This window comes from Prionailurus bengalensis, chromosome D1 (genome assembly GCF_016509475.1).
Source record: "Prionailurus bengalensis isolate Pbe53 chromosome D1, Fcat_Pben_1.1_paternal_pri, whole genome shotgun sequence".
In the NCBI taxonomy this organism is placed as follows: domain Eukaryota; kingdom Metazoa; phylum Chordata; class Mammalia; order Carnivora; family Felidae; genus Prionailurus; species Prionailurus bengalensis.
In genome coordinates, this window is record NC_057346.1 from 77,095,961 (window position 1) to 77,113,251 (window position 17,291).

Below are 17,291 nucleotides of genomic sequence, written 5' to 3' on the forward strand. Positions count from 1 at the left end.
TACAAAAGGCCATATTTCATTTTTTCTCATTGCCATGTAATATTCCATTGTGTATATAAACCACAATTTCTTTATCCATTCATCAGTTGATGGACATTTAGGCTCTTTCCATAATTTGGCTATTGTTGAGAGTGCTGCTATGAACATTGGGGTACAAGTGGCCCTATGCATCAGTGCTCCTGTATCCCTTGGATAAATTCCTAGCAGTGCTATTGCTGGGTCATAGGGTAGGTCTATTTTTAATTTTCTGAGGAACCTCCACACTGTTTTCCAGAGCGGCTGCACCAATTTGCATTCCCACCAACAGTGCAAGAGGGTTCCCGTTTCTCCACATCCTCTCCAGCATCTATAGTCTCCTGATTTGTTCATTTTGGCCACTCTGACTGGCGTGAGGTGATACCTGAGTGTGGTTTTGATTTGTATTTCCCTGATAAGGAGCGACGCTGAACATCTTTTCATGTGTCTGTTGGCCATCCGGATGTCTTCTTTAGAGAAGTGTCTATTCATGTTTTCTGCCCATTTCTTCACTGGGTTATTTGTTTTTCGGGTGTGGAGTTTGGTGAGCTCTTTATAGATTTTGGATACTAGCCCTTTGTCCGATATGTCATTTGCAAATATCTTTTCCCATTCCGTTGGTTGCCTTTTAGTTTTGTTGGTTGTTTCCTTTGCTGTGCAGAAGCTTTTTATCTTCATAAGGTCCCAGTAATTCACTTTTGCTTTTAATTCCCTTGCCTTTGGGGATGTGTCGAGTAAGAGATTGCTACGGCTGAGGTCAGAGAGGTCTTTTCCTGCTTTCTCCTCTAAGGTTTTGATGGTTTCCTGTCTCACATTTAGGTCCTTTATCCATTTTGAGTTTATTTTTGTGAATGGTGTGAGAAAGTGGTCTAGTTTCAACCTTCTGCATGTTGCTGTCCAGTTCTCCCAGCACCATTTGTTAAAGAGGCTGTCTTTTTTCCATTGGATGTTCTTTCCTGCTTTGTCAAAGATGAGTTGGCCATACGTTTGTGGGTCTAGTTCTGGGGTTTCTATTCTATTCCATTGGTCTATGTGTCTGTTTTGGTGCCAATACCATGCTGTCTTGATGATGACAGCTTTGTAGTAGAGGCTAAAGTCTGGGATTGTGATGCCTCCTGCTTTGGTCTTCTTCTTCAAAATTCCTTTGGCTATTCGGGGCCTTTTGTGGTTCCATATGAATTTTAGGATTGCTTGTTCTAGTTTCGAGAAGAATGCTGGTGCAATTTTGATTGGGATTGCATTGAATGTGTAGATAGCTTTGGGTAGTATTGACATTTTGACAATATTTATTTTTCCAATCCATGAGCAGGGAATGTCTTTCCATTTCTTTAAATCTTCTTCAATTTCCTTCATAAGCTTTCTATAGTTTTCAGCATACAGATCCTTTACATCTTTGGTTAGATTTATTCCTAGGTATTTTATGCTTCTTGGTGCAATTGTGAATGGGATCAGTTTCTTTATTTGTCTTTCTGTTGCTTCATTGTTAGTGTATAAGAATGCAACTGATTTCTGTACATTGATTTTGTATCCTGCAACTTTGCTGAATTCCTGTATCAGTTCTAGCAGACTTTTGGTGGAGTCTATCGGATTTTCCATGTATAATATCATGTCATCTGCAAAAAGCGAAAGCTTGACTTCATCTTTGCCAATTTTGATGCCTTTGATTTCCTTTTGTTGTCTGATTGCTGATGCTAGAACTTCCAGCACTATGTTAAACAGCAGCGGTGAGAGTGGGCATCCTTGTCGTGTTCCTGATCTCAGGGAAAAAGCTTTCAGTTTTTCCCCGTTGAGGATGATGTTAGCTGTGGGCTTTTCATAAATGGCTTTTATGATCTTTAAGTATGTTCCTTCTATCCCGACTTTCTCAAGGGTTTTTATTAAGAAAGGGTGCTGGATTTTGTCGAAGGCCTTTTCTGCATCGATTGACAGGATCATATGGTTCTTCTCTCTTTTTTTGTTAATGTGATGTATCACGTTGATTGATTTGCGAATGTTGAACCAGCCCTGCATCCCAGGAATGAATCCCACTTGATCATGGTGAATAATTCTTTTTATATGCCGTTGAATTCGATTTGCTAGTATCTTATTGAGAATTTTTGCATCCATATTCATCAGGGATATTGGCCTGTAGTTCTCTTTTTTTACTGGGTCTCTGTCTGGTTTAGGAATCAAAGTAATACTGGCTTCATAGAATGAGTCTGGAAGTTTTCCTTCCCTTTCTATTTCTTGGAATAGCTTGAGAAGGATAGGTATTATCTCTGCTTTAAACGTCTGGTAGAACTCCCCTGGGAAGCCATCTGGTCCTGGACTCTTATTTGTTGGGAGATTTTTGATAACCGATTCAATTTCTTCGCTGGTTATGGGTCTGTTCAAGCTTTCTATTTCCTCCTGATTGAGTTTTGGAAGCGTGTGGGTGTTCAGGAATTCGTCCATTTCTTCCAGGTTGTCCAATTTGTTGGCATATAAGTTTTCATAGTATTCCCTGATAATTGTTTGTATCTCTGAGGGATTGGTTGTAATAATTCCATTTTCATTCATGATTTTATCTATTTGGGTCATCTCCCTTTTCTTTTTGAGAAGCCTGGCTAGAGGTTTGTCAATTTTGTTTATTTTTTCAAAAAACCAACTCTTGGTTTCGTTGATCTGCTCTACAGTTTTTTTAGTTTCTATATTGTTTATTTCTGCTCTGATCTTTATTATTTCTCTTCTTCTGCTGGGCTTAGGCTGCCTTTGCTGTTCTGCTTCTAGTTCCTTTAGGTGTGCTGTTAGATTTTGTATTTGGGATTTTTCTTGTTTCTTGAGATAGGCCTGGATTGCAATGTATTTTCCTCTCAGGACTGCCTTTGCTGCGTCCCAAAGCGTTTGGATTGTTGTATTTTCATTTTCGTTTGTTTCCATATATTTTTTAATTTCTTCTCTAATTGCCTGGTTGACCCACTCATTCGTTAGTAGGGTGTTCTTTAACCTCCATGCTTTTGGAGGTTTTCCAGACTTTTTCCTGTGGTTGATTTCAAGCTTCATGGCATTGTGGTCTGAAAGTAAGCATGGTATAATTTCAATTCTTGTAAACTTATGAAGGGCTGTTTTGTGACCCAGTATATGATCTATCTTGGAGAATGTTCCATGTGCACTCGAGAAGAAAGTATATTCTGTTGCTTTGGGATGCAGAGTTCTAAATATATCTGTCAAGTCCATCTCATCCAATGTCTCATTCAGGGCCCTTGTTTCTTTATTGACCGTGTGTCTAGATGATCTATCCATTTCTGTAAGTGGTGTATTAAAGTCCCCTGCAATTACCACATTCTTATCAATAAGGTTGCTTATGTTTATGAGTAATTGTTTTATATATTTGGGGGCTCCGGTATTCGGTGCATAGACATTGATAATTGTTAGCTCTTCCTGATGGATAGACCCTGTAACTATTATATAATGTCCTTCTTCATCTCTTGTTACAGCCTTTAATTTAAAGTCTAGTTTGTCTGATATAAGTATGGCTACTCCAGCTTTCTTTTGGCTTCCAGTCGCATGATAAATAGTTCTCCATCCCCTCACTCTCAATCTAAAGGTGTCCTCAGGTCTAAAATGAGTCTCTTGTAGACAGCAAATAGATGGGTCTTGTTTTTTTATCCATTCTGATACCCTATGTCTTTTGGTTGGCGCATTTAATCCATTTACATTCAGTGTTATTATAGAAAGATACGGGTTTAGAGTCATTGTGATGTCTGTATGTTTTATGCTTATAGTGATGTCTCTGGGACTTTGTCTCACAGGGTCCCCCTTAGGATCTCTTGTAGGGCTGGTTTAGTGGTGACAAATTCCTTCAGTTTTTGTTTGTTTGGGAAGACCTTTATCTCTCCTTCTATTCTAAATGACAGACTTGCTGGATAAAGGATTCTTGGCTGCATATTTTTTCTGTCTAGCACCCTGAAAATCTCTTGCCAATTCTTTCTGGCCTGCCAAGTTTCAAAAGAGAGATCAGTCACGAGTCTTATAGGTCTCCCTTTATATGTGAGGGCACGTTTACCCCTTGCTGCTTTCAGAATTTTCTCTTTATCCTTGTATTTTGCCAGTTTCACTATGATATGTCGTGCAGAAGATCGATTCAAGTTACGTCTGAAGGGAGTTCTCTGTGCCTCTTGGATTTCAATGCCTTTTTCCTTCCCCAGTTCAGGGAAGTTCTCAGCTATGATTTCTTCAAGTACCCCTTCAGCACCTTTCCCTCTCTCTTCCTCCTCTGGGATACCAATTATGCGTATATTATTTCTTTTTAGTGTATCACTTAATTCTCTAATTTTCCCCTCATACTCCTGGATTTTTTTTATCTCTCTTTTTCTCAGCTTCCTCTTTTTCCATAACTTTATCTTCTAGTTCACCTATTCTCTCCTCTGCCTCTTCAAGCCGAGCTGTGGTGGTTTCCATTTTGTTATGCATTTCGTTTAAAGCGTTTTTCAGCTCCTCGTGACTGTTCCTTAGTCCCTTGATCTCTGTAGCAAGAGATTCTCTGCTGTCCTGTATACTGTTTTCAAGCCCAGCGATTAATTTTATGACTATTATTCTAAATTCACTTTCTGTTATATTATTTAAATCCTTTTTGATCAGCTCATTAGCTGTTGTTATTTCCTGGAGATTCTTCTGAGGGGAGTTCTTCCGCTTGGTCATTTTGGATAGTCCCTGGCGTGGTGAGGACCTGCAGGGCACTTCCCCTGTGCTGTGGTGTATACCTGGAGTTGGTGGGCGGGGCCGCAGTCAGACCTGATGTCTGCCCCCAGCCCACCGCTGGGGCCACAGTCAGACTGGTGTGTGCCTTCTCTTCCCCTCTCCTAGGGGCGGGATTCACTGTGGGGTGGTGTGGCTCGTCTGGGCTACTTGCACCCTGCCAGGCTTGTGATGCTGGGGATCTGGCGTATTAGCTGGGGTGGGTAGGCAAGGTGCTCGGGGGCAGGAGGGGCAGGCTTAGATCGCTTCTCCTTAGGTGATCCACTTCAGGAGGGGCCCTGTGGCAGCGGGAGGGAGTCAGATCCGCTGCCGGAGGTTTGGCTCCGCAGAAGCGCAGAGTTGGGTGTTTGCGCGGAGCGAGCAAGTTCCCTGGCAGGAACCGGTTCCCTTTGGGATTTCGGCTGGGGGATGGGCGTGGGAAATGGCGCTGGCGAGCGCCTTTGTTCCCCACCAAACTGAGCTCTGTTGTCAGGGGGCTCAGCAGCTCTCCCTCCCTTTGTCCTCCAGCCTTCCCGCTTTCCGAGCAGAGCTGTTAATTTCTGACCTCCCAGACGCTAAGTCGCGCTTGCTGTCGGAACACAGTCCGCCCGGCCCCTCCGCTTTTGCAAGCCCAACTCGGGGGCTCTGCTTGGCCGGCGAGCCGCCCCTCCGCCCCGGCTCCCTCCCGCCAGTCCGTGGAGCGCGCACCGCCTCGCCGCCCTTCCTACCCTCTTCCGTGGGCCTCTCGTCTGCGTTTGGCTCCGGCGACTCTGTTCTGCTAATCCTCTGGCGGTTTTCTGGGTTATTTGGGCAGGTGTAGATGGAATCTAAGTGATCAGCAGGACGTGCGGTGAGCCCAGCGTCCTCCTAAGCCGCCATCTTGCCGCAACTCCTTCGAGTATTCACAATTCTAATATAACAACTGACTGGCCAATGCCACCATGTTTTTATAAGTCATGATGTCTGCGAAGACAGGAGATTAAAGTCTGGTAGAATTGCTCTGCAAGTTACCTTACTTGTCTATGGAGAATTTGCCCAGATCCATGCTTTTTGTGAATATATGTTTGCTAGTTCTGGCTGCTTTTGGTTTGCAGGGGAGATGCCAACTCAGTCGATACAGTTAATGAAAGAACAGTGAGAAGACTTAGGTCATCTGAATAGTATTTTCTAGGACCTGTATCTTGGGAAAGGCATCTGGAGCATCTGTCAACTTCTTAAAACAGGAGAAGAGATGGGTAGCTCAAGAGAAAGTGCTTTGGAAGCAGGCTTTTATGATCTGTGGACAGAAAAACTTGAATATGTCAAGAACTTTAGAACAGGGAACTGGTAGGCTTTAGATACTCTCTGGTCCAAGTCCCTAATTTTATATATGGGAAAACCAAGGTCTAGAGAAGAAGAAGTGACCTTCCAGGGCTATAGTTAGCTAACAGAAAAAGCAGGAGGATAGCTTTACTCTTGACTGTCATTCCAGGGCTCTTGGTCCAGCAGTCAGAGTGGAACAAGTATGCTTCTTGGAGTCACCGAGATCTGAGTTGAAATTCTAGGTACCCTATATGTAGTTGTTGATGCTAGTGCATGGGATGGGAATAATGAGATAGGATCTCCACAGTGCTTGATACAGAGCACAGTCTCAGTAAATCTTGCTTTTCTTTCCTCTTTCTGTTTCTTTTTTTAAATGTGCATGAAGAGTAGGCATAACCACCTCCCACCAACCCCCTGAGTCCAACCTTTGGACGTTGCCTTTTTCTAGGAAATTCTTAGGAGCAAGTCTGAGTAGATCACACATTTTTATTAAAAGAATTATTTACATTTGCTTCTGTCTTTGCTACCCAGACCTTGAACTCTAATTTAATGATGATAATGCCAAATTTGGGTCTGTGTTTGCTCTGAACTCTTATGCAGATGGAGGCTGGTGATGTATGAAGAATCATTACACCACATCAAGTTTTGTTTTAAAGTCCATAAGTACACCTTTTTAAAATGAAAACAAACTACTTCACCATCCTGGGGAGGGACATAAATCATGTATTTTTATTACCTCAAAAGACCACCAGAAGATGAGCTCTAATATTTCAAAGGTGACAAGCAATCTATACGAATAAATCGTAATTCGAGCCCCATTATACTCGAGCTGATATATACTGCAGTCGGGTTTATAGATGTTTCTCTAAAAATATTAAAAAGAAGAAAACAACCAGGCCTTTTGTCTCTAGTTTCTAATTCTATAGGAGGCAATCAGTCTTAAGCTACCAGCATAAAGACTGTATCAAGCTGTGGGCTAAAAAAGCTGGGAGCAGAAGGCGCCTACCTGTTTTGGGGCTCCGGGTCACTGGAGCCTTAAGTGTGAAAGTGTTAAGATCTCTTTAAAAGAGCCAAAGAAGCAGTGATACATGATGTAGCATTGCTATTTTAACAGAGTGTAACACCAGACCAAATGTTATGAACGGCATTGCACGCAGACCTAGAATTTGAAGATCTTCTTGTTTACATATGCTTCCTGGCAGCATCAGGTGTATGTAACAGAGTCCTAGGATGGAATTGTTAGTGAGGGCTAGAACTGGCACCGTGAGAACAGTGCCCACTTTGAAGTCAGACTATGTGGATTTAAGCCCAGGCTCTTATGCTTACTGACTTCGTGCCTTGGGCAAGTGACCTAATAATCTGAGCCTCAGTTCCCTCATCATGGTGTGGGGCTACCTACTTAATTCAAGAGGAATACATGAAGTGATGAGATGCCATCTGTGAAATACCTAGCATAGTATCTGATACAAAGAAATGACAGCTATTTATTGAGGATTAGTCAGGTGCCGGGGGGCTGTTCCTAATTTTATCCTATGAGGTTATATACATTGAACCTCTTACTCATTTTGGTATTACCCTGGGCCTAATGGTGTGGGTTTTGTTTTGTTTTGTTTTGTTTTTGTTTTTAGTCCATTCATCCCTCCAGTAGTTAGGTTAACTGTGGTTCTTCTTATAACAACTTCCTAGATGGTTTGAGACGTTTATTAGCTTGAACCTGGACTGGAGTGTGTCCAACTCACACCTTGAGGTTCAGCCTCAGGCTTAGCCTTTTCTTGTCTTCTGGTTTTTGGGTGAATATCACACCTGAGAAAGAAATCTGCTTCAGGCAGAGCATCAGCACCACCTGGACAAAGGTCGGATGGCTTTCAGGTTAAAATCTTTGGTGCTTTGGGTCGTATGCAGTTTCTTTCTCTGAGTTTCAGTTCATTCTTTCATTAGGCAGTTGTGTTCGTGTGTTCATGTGCTTGTTTTTGTAATTATTCATTACCTTTCAGAATCTTTGTGAACAATAAGCCAACGTTCGTCTTAGGCTCATTTTAAAAATCTCAGCTCACTAGTTCTCAAGATTGTTTTCTTAGGATATCTCAATTCTCTGAAGATGTTTGTTAATTCTGTTTTGATTCTTTCTATAATCGGATTTGCTTTTGAAGCACTCTTGAGTCCTACTGAAACTGTCTGCAGGGTTGTGCCTTTCCCTGACAATAGAGAGGCAATTTTTCTTTTGGCAAATGTGTTGCCATTCTATCTCCAGCCCCATCCTAAAACCAGGGAAGTTCTCAATTCCTTCCTTGCTTTTAGCTCCTCGTCCCAAGGGAACCAGCTAGCTGATTCTAAACACTTTACAGTTTTTTTTTTTCTCCCCTCTGCATTAGTTATACCACGAGGTGGTTTTTATATTTGGTGTTTGCATGATGGGGGATAAGCAACAAAGATAAGGTTGTAACAGTTGAATTTTCTGGTACATTCATCAACCTTTCTGCTTTATTTGGTGCTGTCTCTTTCTGGAATGGCACCTGGAAATTAGGACATATGCAAGAGCTGAGATTATCAGTGATATGAATTGAAAATGAAACCAACTGAAAGACACTTCACCATAGCAGCAGGGATGTATGACCCGGGGTCCTGTGTGAGACCCCATGCATGTAGAGAGTAAAGGTTTGGCAAGTCTATGGGAGAAATTCTCACTGGGGTTTTCTCACCATCCCCTTGTTCTGTTTTTGAAAATAGTTTTATTTAGGGCCTTTGAAATCTATGAAAAAGAGCAATGGTTCGGCTGTTTGAATCAAAATAAGCTTGTTGCAGCCAAGTAAGTCCTTCAAACCTAGATGAGGCAGATACCTCTCATTAGTTATCCAGAGGCCTCAGGGAAATGAAGCAGGAGTTTCTCTCTGGGTGGAGCTGACAAGGGTCCATGACAGGGAAACACTCATTGCAGTCAGCAGCCTGGTTGGTGGCTGTGGCCCATGGGCTGAAGATTGAATTGCCTCTAAGGCAAGTCCTGACTAGTTTCTCATCTTAAAGAATGCCTGGGCACCCCGGCAGAATGAGATGGAGTTCAGTGTGGCCGTCTCTCTGTGAGTAAAATACCAACGTGTTTAGCCTTCAGCTTGCCCAGCTCCGATCCATTTTCTTCAGTACAGCTGACTGATATTTTAAAAACAGAAATTGGTTTATGTCACCACCCTGATTAAAGTCTAGACTCCTTCCCATGGCCCACAAGGCTCAGCAGGATCTGGCCTGAGCTTATCTTTCCAGTTGTACTTTAAACAGACAAAGCTCCTTCCTGTAATGCTTCTCATTCTTCTCTGTCTGGTATGTTATTCTTCTCCCCTTTACCTGTTGGACTTGTGTTTTAGGTCTTGGATGAAGCCTCACTTCCACAGAGACTGCTTCTCTGGCCCTCTCAGCCTGGATCAAAGCCCCCTGGTAAAAGATCTCACATTCTTGGTAGGACTTAACAAGTTTTGCTCAATGTCTTGCCAGGCTGTGAGGTTTTTGGTGGCATTTTGTTCATCCTCTGCTTCAGGGCTTAGCAGAGGGCTAATTAATGTTCACGACTCAGTGATTCTCTCCCTTCCTGACTCTGCACAGACAAAAAGTTTAGTCTCTGTAGTTTCCCTTCTTTTCCCCCACCTCCAGTCTCTACGTGGTGAATTTCTGTGCATCTTTTAAGATCAAGCTTAAGGATCTCATTTTTGAGATGCTGTTCTTAGTCACCCTCTATACCAGCCAGGGTGGGCTCGATGGCTTAAATCAGTGAAAGCATATTTCTAGTTCATGCAACATGTTCACCAAGCTTGTCTGGTTGCCTATGCCTCACTCAGGGACCCAGGCTCAAAGAGTCTCCATCTTTGTGCTGCCATGATTTCCAACGCCAGAACAAGAAAATGTGGTAAGTCAGGCGCTGGCTCTTAATGTTTCCACCTGGAAGTGTTGTGCTTTGTTCAGACTTCATGATCACTCATACAGCTCTGCTTAGCTTCCAAGAGGATGGGGAAGCACAGTTGTGTGATGTGCTCAGGAGGAGGAAAACTGTTAATATCTGTTCGATGAACAGCACTAATGCCAACCAACTTCCTCCAGTGCCTGGCTTCTCTTGGTGTTCCCAGCCTCTCACTTACAATGATCTATTCTTCCACTCCCCCATAGTCCTGGGAAAGATCTTGTAATCATCAATAACTGAATCACTTTCAAAATATTAATGTTAGGCACACTGCTTTGTAGCCCCTCCTCTAGCTTTCTAGCTCATGTGTTCTAGACCCTCACTGTAACTACACCTTGCCTCCATTAGGATTGCTGAGGCAGTTTGGGTTCCCCCAGAAGCAAACTTGGCAATGGAGACTGGAGTGCAGGAAGTTTATTAGAGAGTGCTATAGGGATGAATGCCTCTGGGGAAGGGAATAATGTAGGATTGGGCAGAGGGAAAAGTTAGCAAAGTCTCACTGAGTGCTCTGAAATCTGGATGGTCCTTTAGAATTCTCTGGAGTTCGGGATGAATGAGAACTAGTCTTTGTAGGTCGCTCCCAGGATTCAAGTGTGGCTGTGACTGTATAATCTCTCATTGGCCAAGGACAATTTCCTTAAAAGGATAACAGCTGAAGATTGTTAGCAGGCAGTACTCCCCTTAGCTGGGGGATTAAATTCTTTAGTTCTGAAGTGAGATCTCAGGAGTGTAACGCAGTGTCCATCCACCCCTAATTTTAATGCATTTACAGCTGTCTACCTCCTTCTTCATGTCCTCACATCTCTCCTCAATAGCCGAGATTCCTTCCTACTTCATTATCGTCACCTCTTTCTTAGTACCCTCAATTCCCTCGTATCTGTCTTTACCCATTATATTTGCATAAAAACTCCTTTAACTTTCCACCTACCGTGCTATTGCCCCAAAATATCTGAATGAGACTGAAGAAAACACATGGCCATGCTGACTGCTGTCACTTAATGCACTTTTGACTGCAAATCGCAGTAGCTCTTCAGCCACCTTCCCACATGCTCTAGTAAATTTTTGTTCCTTTTTTTCAAAACGACTGTTTTTTAATACCATTTCCTCTCTCCTTAAATATCCGATATGCCCTCCCTTTCTTGATTCTCAAATGTTACCCTCTCTTTGCATTTCACTGAGAAAATAAAAATAAGTGAGGGAGAACTACTTTGTCTTCCAGCCACCAAATATGCCAGCCATCTCCACCTCTTTGCTTCTCTCAGCTTCATTCTTGTTTTGAAGGTGATGTGTTCCATCTGCATGCTGGAGCACAGTCCCTCTTGCCTTCTTCCCCAGGACTTTGCTCCTACAGTGATCTCTTTCTTCAACATCATCAGTTCGCTTCACTAGTATTGAATCCTTCCCAACAGCCTGCAAATGTGCTGTGATCTCTTCCATCTGTAAATAAGATTCTCTCTACACCAAGTCTCCCCAGAGCTGCTCCTCCATTTTTCCTTATGGGAAAAAAAAATCTCAAAAAGTTTGCCTTGTTTTTCTCTCTTCCCTCATCTTCCATTCTCTCTTTAATGGACTCCAGTCAGGCTTTTCTCTACCACTTTCCCAAATCTACTCTTATTAGGTCAAGGTCAGCGGTGAACTACTTCTTGCCAAATCCAGTGGTTAGTTATGTCTTTATCTTATTCAGCAGGTGACAAAAATAATCGTTAGTCCTTTCCTGAAATACTCCTCTCGACTTTTATGGTATCCACCGGTGTGTGAAGCAAAAATGCTTCAATGATGCCAGGAACCAACTTGTTAAAGGAATTCTAATGTCCTGGGTGCCAGAGAGATTCCAAACCATATCTCATGCTCATGTGCAGCTACTATTCTGTCTTAAGTTTGTGGGAGAGTTCCCTCCACACCTTAGCTTGATGTAATCTTATTATATAGTTTTAATATTCCTTTTGTCCATTTATTTTAATTGTGCATTGTCTTGGATCATCTTTGAAAGCACATGATCTTGTGCAAGTATAACACTTGGTTTATTGCCTGAATCATCTCTCTAATTTCTGGTGTTTTGTTCTTTATAGTTATGGAAGTCTTGCTAACTGCAAGTGTCCTTCTAGGACCTCGATTACTGCACAATAACTTTTGTTTATAGGCTGAGAGATGTTTAGTGCTTAAAAGAATCTGGTGTTACTTCAGTGTGTTTTATCAGGAAGTAAGTCAATCTACTTTTACTTTTAATATAGATAAGTGAGATTATAGGTGTTTTTGTCTTCTGTTTCTACACATGAAGCGTATTAGGACTTCAGTGATTACCTTAATAGTAACACTGTGGTTGACTATCATCTTCAAGGTGCTTTCATTAAGTAAATCATCATAAACGATTGACTTCTGAGTTCCACTCCTGGGTGTAGCATGTTCTAACAGGATGGTATATATTTTTGCCACATATTTAACCTCTTTAAGCCTCAGTTGTCTACACTGCAAAATGTGGGTAGTGCTGTACTGTGATCGTGGAGTTGTTTGTGGATTAAATTAGATAAGGAGTTTAAAGATGTAGGTTCAGAACTGGCCTGCATGACCAATTCACGAGAATTCTGGAACTCATACTGGTTGAATGGAAGTCACAGGCTAGTCAGTGGAAGAACCAGAACCAGAACTCACATTGTCTGTCTTAGGTTCTTACACTGTGCAGCTCCCCCTTCCTCTCCTTCACACATAAGCAGTCTGAGTAAAATGAATGTAAAGCCATTTCTGAAAACAACTTCCAGAAAAGACTCAATTAAACTCTGTACTAAGGTCGTAGGTGATTCTAATTCTTCCCATGAATGCTTATGAGAAAGTAGGGGATGCTCTGACCTCTGTTCCAGAAAGAAAAAGATGTTTTTGCTAAATCAGCCCATTATTCTGTCTCATGGGATGAATCTCCAGGTCAAGGGATGAAAGGCATCAGTTTGCATTAGACCACAGCTGCTGTCTGTATTCAAAATACACCATGGGAGAAACTGGCTGCACCATCATTTTTTAACAGATGGATTAAAGCATGTCTTAGTAAGACACATGAGCAGAGAAGCCTGGATTCCCTTGATCTCCCTGATAAAAGCTACACCATGTACAGTGGACATCTAATAAATATTAATTGGTACCAACTCATTGGACATAGAACTCCTTGATTTTGGATGTTTAAACCCAGCATCCTCCGTGGTGAGGGATTAGTAATAGTAGATTCAGTCTTCATACCTCTAGGCTTCTTAGCTGTTGCGTCTCACTGTGCCTCTTTCTGGAAATACTTTCAGCTCAAGATAGGATCTGATGCACTTGAATGCAGCTGAATTTGCATTTAAGATTTTGTGTTTAATGCATCTTGCATTTTCTCTTAGCTTTGTTGGGCATTTGCCTTTTTAAATTTCATTGCAACATGGTTACATGATAGTTCCGTTATTCACCTCACTGTGATATTGCTTCTTTTTTTCTTTTTCCTCCTTCAGATATTGATGAGTGTGCAGCTAAGATGCATTACTGTCATGCCAATACTGTGTGTGTCAACTTGCCTGGGTTATATCGCTGTGACTGTATCCCGGGATACATTCGCGTGGATGACTTCTCCTGTACAGGTGAGACTGAAGAACCAACACTGTTTTTCTGATTCAGCCCTTCTCTTCCCCATCTGTGTTTTGTTAAATTTAGATCCAAGTGTTGTCACCTAATTGGTTTTTCTCTTGCATTATTTTACCCTCACCTTTAGAGAAAAAAGTGATAAAAGAAATTGGATCTGCGCAATTTATTTCTACTCCTAGTATCCCTGTGTGTGTGTGTGTGTGTGTGTGTGTGTGTGCGCATGCATGCTCGGGTCTTTGATTTGAATTTGAAGTCCCCCGTTGCCTATAGTAACATTGAGGGACGTAGAGACATCAGTTTTAAGAATAGAAAAGTATCAATCTATTTTCCTTCCATCATGATGAAATGTTTTCATATATAAGAAAATGTACTTTGTTCCCACTGGAAAAGACAAAGATTTGATTTAGAGGGGGAGAAGGAGTATCTGGTGAGCAGAGATTGGGCAAATAGGGGAGCTGCTCAAGACTCTTGATTGACAAATACCGATGGTGTCTCCCCTATATGGCGGGGCTGTCAGCCCTAAACTGGAACTGCAGGGTTGTGTGGTCAGTGCCTTCATTGAGTAATGCTGGCTTTGTGAGGCATTTGGTGTGTGGGGGAGGGGGGGGTCCAATATACTTCCAGTTATGTATATGGAGATATGAACTGTAACTTGGTTAGGGATTGTAGAAAGTTCTTCTTTTGGTCAAATATCTTTAACCAGTTTGTAACCTGTAAGAAAACTGCCCCTTAAACATAAAATGTCAGTCATTTTGTACCTTTCCTTGACTCCTGCATCTTCATTTGTCCCAATAACGTTTGCATATAGATTGAATTTTTCACTCATGGGGCGCCTGGGTGGCTCAGTCAGTTAAGCTTCCATCTTCCGATTCAGGTCATGATCTCGCAGTCTGTGAGTTCAAGCCCTGCGTCGGGCTCTGTGCTGACAGCCCAGAGCCTGGAGCCTGCTTGACATTCTATCCCCTCTGCCTCTCTGTCCCTCCCCCATTGTGCTCTCTCTCTCTGTCAAAAATAAATAAGCTTTTTAATTTTTTTAATGTTTTGATTTATTTTTGAGACAGAGAGCATGAGCAGGGGAGGGGCAGAAAGAAAGGGGGACACAGAATCTGAAGCAGGCTCCAGGCTCTGAGCTGTCAGCACAGAATCCGACATGGGGCTTGAACTCACGGACTGTGAGATCATGACCTGAGCTGAAGTCGGATGCTTAACCGACTGAGCCACCCAGGTGCCCCAACAATAAATAAACTTAAAAAAATTTTTTACACTGAATTTTTCACTCAGAATGGACAGCCACTGCCAGTGTATTTTATTGCAAATGACCTTTTCAGAAGTGCAGAAAGTTGCAAAAGTTAGGGAAGCATGTTTATATGTCCACGCAACCTTTTCCATTTATTTCTGTATATGTATAGGTTGCTATTTTTTGGCTAAGGAGCTGGTGATTCCAGATTGATGCAGGTTTCTGATGGCCACAGGTGGGCAGTCTCATTTATCTATCTTTTATGTAGTATAACTAAAGTTCCTGGAGAAAAAAGAGATTGTGTAAACATAGCATGCTGAGATCTAAATATTTTAACAAGGGCACAAAACTCTTTGCGACCTGTAAACCAACACAATATGAAAATCTGATGTTCTCTATGATGGTTTCTCTGTTCTTAGTAAACCCAGGTCATCCTGATTTACCGTAACCCTATGGTTAGAAGGAACCAGTGAGTATTCTCCCAACACAGCATCACATATCATGCAACTTGATAAACCCTGATGAAGGTCCTTCTGTGTAGAGAGAGCTTGTTGAAATTGTATCAGAATATTGCCTGTTTTTACTTTTTCATTAAGGGAGGAAGACCAGAGCTTGGTGGTTCTTGAAAGCCTCTTAGGGATAGGTGCCCTGCCTGGTGGTTTATATATGGAACGAGATGGAAAATGTATTGTTTATAGAACTGGTTCCACAACTGCTTTTAGAAAGCAAAAGATAAGGATGTGGGTATCAGTGGGTACCCAAGCATCCCCCCTACTAAACAAAACAAGATACTGTGTAGCTCTGCAGAAAAAAAACCTGTACAAACACACATCATACATGCACGAAGTTTTTGTTTTGTGCGTGTATGTTTTGTCTCAGAGGGAATGGGTAAGTTAGAGCGAAAGAAAGAAAAACAAGAGGGAGTCAGAGAACAGTCACTAGTCGGAGAACAGAAGACCAGGTGCTGTGAAGGACAGAGGACCGTTGAAAACCTCCCTGTGGAAGGAGAACTGAAAGGACTTTTAAGGGTGGGAATATTTAATGTGAGGTTTTTTCATTGTTTTGCTATTCAGTAGGCAATGCAAGTTTTCCTTATGCCTTTCAAATCTTCAGCAAAGTGTACCTATCCTGCATGCTGGATGAGCCCTTCCCCTTCTACCCTGGTAGACTGCAAGTTAACATGGTATACACAGCAGAAATGTGTGTATAGGATGTTGAGACCTCAGAGACAGAGGTACTCACTCTGAAGTAATTACTCCTGTCCCTTATCCGCGCGCCCAACCTAAACTTCTGCATCACTATCACAACAGTTTCCTTCTAGGAGTTTCTGAAGTCTTGATGAGGCATTTGGAATTTCCATAGGTTGGAATTGGGAGTAAGGTCTTTTTCTTTAAGAAACTTTCTTTGATCCCAGTTTCCATCCTGCCTGCTGCCCCATCTTTTTGCTTTCATTCATGGCAAAACTTCTTGTGATTACTGTCCTCGTTTACATTTGCTCACCTGGCATACCTTCCTTAACCTCCTCCACAGAAGGCTTTCATGCTCCCTATTCCACAGAGGTTGTGTTTATCAAGGTCAGCCTTGAACTCCATTTTGTTAAATCCAGTGTTCTTATCTTCTGGGACCTCTCAACAGCATTGAGCGTTGACCACACCTTTCTCTTTTAAACACATTATTTTCTTGCCTTTCCCTATTTCCTGATTGTCTTCCTTCATCACTGCCGGCCCTGCCCAGGCTCCCTAGCTGTTTTTCTTTCTCTTTTCACATTTTTAAAGGTTAGAGTGCTGCAGAGCTCTGCCCTGGATCCTGTTTCTTTGTTCACCTACATATACTTTTTAGATGCCTTCATTTCACGTAGGACTTTCACAGCACTCCATCGATACTTTCTCAGTTTCTATCGAGTACAATATTTTTTTCTGAGCTTCTGAATCCTATTCAAACTGACACCCACATGTAGATGTTTAAGAGGCATTTCATATTAACATGTTTAAGAATGAACTCTGGATTTCTTTCCATGTTGGTAAACTTCCTCTTTCAATTTTCCCCATCTCAGCAAATGAAAGCCTCACCTACCCAGTTTTTCAAGCCAGACAGCTAGGAGTTATACTGGATTCCTTTCCTTCTCTTGCCCCTCCACCTTCAGTCCAAACACCAGTCTTACTCTACCTTCTACATCCTGTCCTAAATGTGTGCACTTCTGCCCATATGCTTTATTACCAAACTACTAGACCCCTGACACCACACTGGACTTTGTGTTCCATTCTTGCTCCACTGTAACTCACTCTTCAGTCAGTAGCCAGAGCAAAGTTTTAAAAATAAGAACTCTACAAATATGCTTAAATTTCTCATGTAGTGTCCTATTACACAGAAAATCAAATCCATACTTACTTTTATATGAAACCCTATGTGGTTATTCTCCTTCCTGTCCCTATTACTTTATCTTGTACCAATTCCATCCTTGTCCGTTATGTGGTGGCCACACTGACTTTTGGAGGT

General features: G+C 42.0%; 1 protein-coding gene across 2 annotated transcripts in view; it reads left to right on the plus strand.

Annotated features, from left to right (window-relative positions):
* The window catches only part of NELL1 (neural EGFL like 1), an 882,973-nt gene that overhangs the window by 401,394 nt on the left and 464,288 nt on the right, over window positions 1-17,291 (plus strand). For both annotated transcript variants that reach the window (XM_043580819.1, XM_043580818.1), the window contains exon 13: window positions 13,429-13,554. In XM_043580819.1, the coding sequence (XP_043436754.1) occupies window positions 13,429-13,554 (126 nt within the window). The remainder of the gene's footprint in view (window positions 1-13,428; window positions 13,555-17,291) is intronic.